General features: G+C 30.6%; 1 protein-coding gene across 1 annotated transcript in view; it reads left to right on the top strand.

Annotated features, from left to right (window-relative positions):
- Positions 1-477: 477 nt before the first annotated feature.
- The window catches only part of LOC124371203 (TRAF3-interacting protein 1), a 51,551-nt gene continuing 43,979 nt past the window's right edge, over positions 478-8,049 (top strand). The window contains exons 1-3 of the mRNA XM_046829534.1: positions 478-900; positions 6,594-6,711; positions 7,024-7,136. Of these exons, the coding sequence (XP_046685490.1) occupies positions 766-900; positions 6,594-6,711; positions 7,024-7,136 (366 nt within the window). The 5' untranslated portion in view covers positions 478-765. The remainder of the gene's footprint in view (positions 901-6,593; positions 6,712-7,023; positions 7,137-8,049) is intronic.

The raw sequence follows: 8,049 nt of genomic DNA, 5'->3' as shown, positions 1-8,049 counted from the left end.
ACTCCTATCTTGTTCTCTTTGCCACCATGGTTACCCACAAGTCCAATTTTAAAATATTCACTAACGATTATCATGAAGTGGTGTGCACGATCATCGAATTCAGTACAAAATTGTAAGTCTATAGGTCAGTTCGTTTTCGAGATATCGTAGAATAGACAGAAATTTAATTTTCCAGCCCCACCAGTGATAGACTTCACTAAAACTCAGCCAATAATCAATGTTTCCTTCGTTTGAAATGTGTAGACAGCACACAACCACATTAATTAAGAGGTAACAGAATTTAGCATTGGTTACACTATTTTCTTATAAAATGATATTATTTTGTATACTTTTTGTGGACTGATACATAACCAAAAGCCAAATTACTCGTAGTCCTTACCAAAGTGAAATTAATAAAAAAAGTAGGATAAAAAAAACCTTCTTATAACAGCTGTGTTTACTAACAAAACATATTGTGTGTACATATTTCGATTAGTTGCCATGGTTACAGAAGCGTATGCTAACGCTTACAAAGTAAAGTTACTACACAGTGAAAGAGCAGTTAGACTGATTAAAACTAGCTGTGAATTATTCGTGTTTATTGTGTAATCACGTTTTCTAACTTAATGCCAAACCAAAATATCGACTGAATTTTACCTTTCATTAGTAAATTATAAATAGAATTGAAAGTTTGATATAGCCTATCTTGTTCTTATACCCCATTTACTTGGTTAGAGATTCCAAAGAGTACAATGAATTTTGAAGGCTTCATAATGTAGTTACAACATGAGTGAGGACGTTAAATTGGAAGTCATTAGGACGACTCAAGATTCGCTTTCAAGATACATTAAAAAACCTCCTCTCACGGAAAAGCTCCTGAGAAAACCACCTTTCAGATATCTACATGATATAACAACTTCTGTAAGTTACATTGTTTTGCAGATATTCTATGAACTCCCATTTAGATACATATAAAATATAAATATAATGGGTAGATTTTAATAGCACTCGTTCAATTGCTATTATGGAATGGTTTAATTGTTTTTATCCAAAGGATAATTCGATATTACAATATATTTAACTTAGCATATGATTTCAACTTATTAGTTATAGTAATTTTAATGCAAACAATAAACAACAAGAAGTAATTAATATTTCGAGACTTTGAAAATGGCAATGAATTTGAGGAAAATATGTGAGATATTTCTCACAAGTGACGAGATTTTTTTAAGTGGCTTCAACATGTGGATTTGGCTCCTGGTAACACATGGGTAGAATTCTTTCCTCCATTTTACAAAAGCGGCTACTTATTGATATCAAGCTGGACAAGCTATAAATACTGTAAGGTTTCTTTGATATGTAAGTCTTGGCCAAATTTGGTTTTGATGTTTTGTAATATTGTAAAATTGATGTATTTAAAATTGTAATGTACAAGATTCTTCTTGTTACAGTAATTTATTATAACTCTTATTGTATACCATTTTTACATAAATATTGAAGATGGATAATTTATTGAATTGTTTGATAATAGAATTCGAATAACGAGTGTAGGCTACTTATTAAAGTCTCCCCAATATAATTGTGCTTTTTATAAATTGATTATAAACAATTGCATAAAATGTTTCCTTCACACAAATGATTCAGAAAAAGCCTCAAGGCTTTATTAGTAGAATATGATAAAAGAGTCGAGTCTCACACAACTAAAATACAATCATCTTAAATAATATGTTCCTTAAAAGAAAAGTCCACACAGTTTTATAAACTAAATCCTATAGTATCTAATAAATGTATTAGCTTAACTTCTTGTTATTAGCCTGCCATATATAATTATTGGTTATTTTGAGATTATTACAACTGTAATTATGGGTTCAGTAATTATATTCATGATTATCTAAATTACAGGACCAAGATGTCAAACTGAATTACATTAATGGTATTTCAAATTACAGCATGGTTCACCTGTTTTTATATGTAAAACAGTAATTATTTAAAATTATCTAGGACATGTGTATTTATAAAATACAACAAACAAAATAGTGTAACATTTAATTTTTTTTTAACGTTGGGGGAATGCATTTACTTTTTACTATTTTGAAGCATAAAAGTATCTGGCAGCTTGTGACACAAATGACACATGTACATTGCCATTTTACTTGTGCCTATTACTCAAATACCATACAAATGATTTTTACTTTGTTTTCACAAACACTGTTTTATAATTAGTTCATAACAATATTGTTATAACTTAATACATAAAAAAGAGCTGGAAATAATTAATTATAAATAACTAGAATTAGAATTTTTGTATTTGATAGTTTATGTATTTCTAATTGATAATTTGGTACCCTAATTCAATTGTGGTGGTAGCTGCTTACTATCCTGCAGCCATATAATTTGTAATATATTTATAGCCTATTTAGTCAACATCATTAACTTGACTCTTGAGTGAACTGGGTTAATGTGAAATGTAAAAAATGTTGTTTTTAGTTGCCAATTTTATTATAAAATGTCTGTGCTTTTGGGTAATTCCACATCAAATCATCCAGGCCATGTAACCCACCAGCTCAAAGTTTTATGAAACTTTACATTTTTAATCCTTACATACAGATGAGGCAATTTTACATTCCTATCAACTTGTTTTTGTTTTATAGGCAGTTAAAGTTTGGGCAAAATGAGCGTTTTACATATTCCGAGAACTTCGGACAAGTTTGCACTTTCATTTAAAAAATTTGTATAGCTTCATTATTTATAGTGTATAGTGTAATAATGTGAAGAAAATTAAAAGTATTACTAAGAACTGTGCTAGTTAAAATATATATATATATATATATATATATATATATATATATATATATATATATATATATATATCATGGGAACCTTATTTTTCTAAATAACCCTTGTATATATATATATATATATATATATATATACACAAGGGTTATTTAGAAAAATAAGGTTCCCATGATTTTTTAAAATAGACAGCTCTATATTTGTACTTTGTGTTATACATCAATTTAAAACTTAAAAGTTAAGCGATTTTTCCACATAATCACCGTTTCTGTCCAAACACTTTTGTAGACGATGCTCCAACTTTTCTTTTACCATATTGTAGGATTCTGCCGCTAATCCTTTCAGGAATCGAGTAACCTCTTCCTTGACTTCATCATCGGTACTGAAGCGTTGGCCACCCAAGTGTTCCTTTAATTTTGGGAATAGGTGATAATCACTTGGGGCTAGGTCTGGGCTGTAGAGGGGGGATGGAGCACAATATTCCAGCCAAAATTTGTGAGCAGTTTTTGAGTTTGACGTGAGACATGAGGTCGAGCGTTGTCATGGAGAAGCCTCACACCACTGGACAGTCTTCCTCTCCGGTGGTTCTGGATCGCGCGTCTCAGTTTTCTTAATGTGTCTCAATGTTTCCCCATAAACTTCGATTAACTGACGATGAATTTCAATAGGTGAAATCTGTTTTGCATTAAAAAAACGTATCTCAGCACGAATTTCGCATCTGGCGGTAACAACGATAGGGAGCTCCATCTTCGAAGGCAGCTAGGCCGGCACTGTTGGACGTAGCGAGGCGCGAGTGGTATGGATAGAGAGAGAGGGACAGCTGATGAGTAAGACAGTGTAGCCAGATTTCTCCCAACATATCGCATTCTGTCTCGGCGGCATAGGGAACCTTATTTTTCTAATACCCCTCGTGTATATATATATATATATATATATATATATATATATATATATATAAGCACAGAACCACACACAAAAAATTAATGTACAATTGTTTTAAGTTTGGAGGTTTTAACATAATTATAGTTTAATAAAACAATTAATAACTTTGGTTAGTTAAGATTAAAACGTTAAATACAACACTAACAACATATTTTTACAGATGTAGACATTTTAATGTAGCCTAATATATTACTCACAGTAAAAAAAATAATCTCAAATTATTATTATTACCTAGGCCAAGCACCATTTGTTGCTTCAACTATACAGAAATCATAGACACTGTATTTGCAAGTTTAACAAAACACATTTAACTTATTTGGTCATTAACAACACGGTGCTAGTTTATGAAACTCAAAAAATAGTCGCTGAATTTTTAAGTAAAACATTTCCCCAAATTCAAAGTGCAGCACAATACAAAAACTGCAATAATTTTTTTCTGAAATCAGCTCAGTTTTGTTAATTATAGTATTGTACATTTTCTAACATTTAGGCTATAAATAAGATACAAATTTGTTTAAATGAAAGTACAAACTCGTCCAAAGTTCTCAGGATATGTAAAAACCCTTATTTTGCCCAAACTTTAACTACCTATAAAACAAAAACGAGTTGAGGTAGTAATGTAAAAATTTGGTATATTTCCTTATTTATATGGAAGGATTAAAAGTGTTAAGTTTCATCAAAATCTGAGATGGTGGGTAAAATGTAGTAATAGTAAAAGAAGTTTTACCTCTGCTGGATGTAATGATTTTTTCACCAGTAGTGTAAGTAGTATTGTTGGTAATGTTCCTAATTCAAATTAGTGTTTTTTTTTTTATTTATTTAGATAAGGTTAAGCAGAGTTTACCTCAAGCGCTCAATTTTTCTTTGAAATGTGTGAGCGTTGAGCAAGTCTACAATGCTATCAATTCCTTGAGCTGTAGTAAGAGTCTGGATGTTTATTGCCTGAACTCTGGTCTGCTAAAAATTGCTGCACCTCATATCTCTGAGATTTTAGCCAATTTATTTAACTGTTGTATTGAAAGTGGTGTTTTCCCTCAATGTTTGAAATTAGTTAAGGTTATACCAATGACTACAACAATTATCAACCTGTATCGATAATACTGATAATATTTAAGGTATTTGAAATTATTTTAAACAAACAAATTGTTGAATATTTTGAAAAAATTTTATTTTTACTGACTCAGTTTGGCTTTACGTCAAAAAGGAACTAGTCTAGCCATTTATGAATATTTGAAGGGCTGTATTTATGGTCTGGACAGAAAGAATAAAGTAATTGGTGCCTTTTATGACATGCCAAAAACATTTGACACAATCTCACATGACAAACTGCTAAATAAATTTAAATTTTATGGTTTTGATAGTTTTGCAGTTAAGTTTGTACGGTCTTACTTGTCTGAAAGGCTACAAGCAGTTTATTATGAAGGCTACTTTTCACAATACTTAAATGTAAGAACGGGTATCCCACAGGGCTCAATCCTGGGCCCAGTATTTTTTATTAATGACATAAATGATTTACCTGGTAGTATTGCTACTAACCATGCAAGCTCTTTTATGCTTGCTGATGACCTGGCTGTACAAGTTAAATGTAATAATATTTTCTTTGCTAATAATGTTCTTTCTAATATTAGTGACACTATCGAGGACTGGTCAGCTGCCAATTCACTCTGTCCTAATAAAGATAAAACCCAGACATTTTGTTTAAACCGTCTAGACAACAGAACGTTGACTAAGTTAATTTCTTAGGAGTTATTCTTCAGAGTAACATCAAATGGGATAGGCACGTTGAAATGTTATGCAATAAAGTGTCTAGGGGTATTTTTATATTAATTAAGCTAAGATATATTGTAACTACAAACATCCTAATTACTGTCTACTATGCCTAACTTCATAGTTTCTTATCTTATGGAATTGTTGTATGGGGCAATGATTGTAACGCAAAAAAATTATTAATTTTACAAAAACGTGCTATTAAGATTATAGCTAATGTAAACACAAGGACTCACTGTAAACCTTTATTTAAAAAGTATGGTATTCTTACAGTACCTGCATTTTATATTTTAGATTACCTATTGTATACAAAAAGAAATTTACATGCCGTACCTACAAATAGATCTGTACATAACCATTTGACTAGGAACTCAAATTGTCTTAGAATATCTCAATGTAGTCTTAAAACCACTTTAAATTGTTTTGCTGAACCGCATTAAACTCTACAACTCACTTCCTTCTCATCTTAAATCTTTTGAAATTAATTGTTTCAAGAAAAGTGTATAAAAGCTATCAATTAATATCAACCCGTATGACATCAGTGATTATTTTGATGTAATAGGATAGAAACTTGTTATTAGGCCTAGGCAATGTATATCAAAGATGATAGTTCATGCTGAATTTGTTTCTGATACTGCTATACATTGTAAAGATGTTCTGGCAATAAAGAATTTGAATTTGTGACAAATCCAACATTTTCTGGATGATTTGATGTGGAGTAACCCTTTTGTAAATATTTCTGAAACACAACTCAAATTAGTCTTTATAAACCTCTCCGTTCAGTTGGCTCTTTTAAATAATAAAAAAGAGTTGTTTGTGCAATTTTAAGTAACTTTGTTTCATACATCAGAATGAACATGTTCAAAATCATAAATAGTATTAGATAGATAGTTGTGGTTGTTTAGCCCTGTGCATGAACAATAATTGAGTTTTTAAATGCATAGAATTATAGGTACTAATTCTGTGTGGTATTTTTTATTTAAGTTATTGTTATTTTTCAAGTGTTATATAAAGTTGGATTAAAATAACAAGAACAATATTAATTCTGTTGTGATTTTAAGTTGATTATTAAATATAACTAAACTTTACAGAGAGTTGTGTTGTTGTTTCAGGTAATGAGAGAGACAGGTTATCTGCAAGGGCTCTACTCTCAGGATGAGCTTAACCCTGAGAACATTAAGGATAGAGAGTCTAAAATTGCCTTTCTGGAGAAACTGATTGCAGCAGTCAGTAAGTTCATATCTAATATAATATGAATAAGTATGTGTGCATCCAACACTAGTAATGCAATTGGAATTAAATTCAACTACACCATTTTGTTAATGCTAAAAATTTAAGATTATATTGCTTTGGTGATATATTTGTGTATGTTATAGAAATAGTATAACAAATTAATCTGAATTCTACTAATGTACAACTTTAGAGTTTTGTAGCTTTGAAGTCCTCTTAGTCACTATAAACATCTGACTAGTGATCTTATTTGTTATATAGTAAGTAACAGTCCAACAGAAACAGTTTGTAAGAAATTATATGATGTTGTAGACCTATCGAGTGGTATCAACGTTACAGCAAGACCTAATAAGATAGTGGCGGGGCTGGATGTCGCAAAGACTAATGAGCTACTACAGGCCATTGCAAAGGCTTTGGAGAAGAAGGTAAGTGGAAAACGGAGTTTAAATAAATAGAACAGATAAGATAACTTTTGCTACAGGCAGAGTCATTAAACCAGTGGTGGACAGCTTTTGTAGTTGTTCAGAGTAACATTTATTCTTATCCCTAGATCTTTTCAAATTTTTCATACATTATTATTATTAATACTAGAGAATGTTTAAATATGAGTCTGATTCATAAACTTATGTAAAATTAATGTTGAATAAGAAGCAAGTAGTGTAAGAGAGGTTCATGTGGTTGTAACTCTGCATGTCTAAATAAATAATTTTATTTTAATTCCTTTCATGGTACGTCTAATATATCGGATTGCTCACTTAATTTTTTACTTCTAACACTATAATTATCCTTTGGAATTACATGAAATAACTTGTTATACTATTATACGAGTATGTGCTACACTTTTGTGGTTCTTGCATTGTGATCTTTTTATGCAAGAAATACTTGGTAGTTTTAACATTTTGTATGTACCGTAAACAGCATTTAATTCTACACAGTAAGCTTGATACTTACACTGTATGTTTGGTTAAGTCTTTAACATTTTGCATGCTGTCAGGAAACAACCTGGTTACAAAATATACATTTGAAAGGGGCTCGTATTTTTCCTTACATAAGGGTTTTAGAAATAAATACAAACTTTTTGAAATACTAAAGAAATAAGATTTGAGTAAAATTTAAGTATGGTCATTTAGGTTGAACTGGATTTCTTAAATAAAAAAAATATGCCTTGGTTTTTTTGGGCTGAAAAAATGGTTAAATGTAAAAGGTTTACCACGTGATTTAAGGAACCTGAACATTTTTAAGTAGATTTTTTTATCCTGGATGTGTAGATTTTCAGTATAACCAAGGTAGGAACTACCTACTGTCTGGCAGAGTGGTTTTTTTGTTATGTTATTTTCC

This window comes from Homalodisca vitripennis, chromosome 1 (genome assembly GCF_021130785.1).
Source record: "Homalodisca vitripennis isolate AUS2020 chromosome 1, UT_GWSS_2.1, whole genome shotgun sequence".
NCBI lineage: Eukaryota > Metazoa > Arthropoda > Insecta > Hemiptera > Cicadellidae > Homalodisca > Homalodisca vitripennis.
The sequence above is the reverse complement of the archived record's forward strand: the minus strand, read 5'-3'. Positions and strand labels throughout refer to the sequence as shown.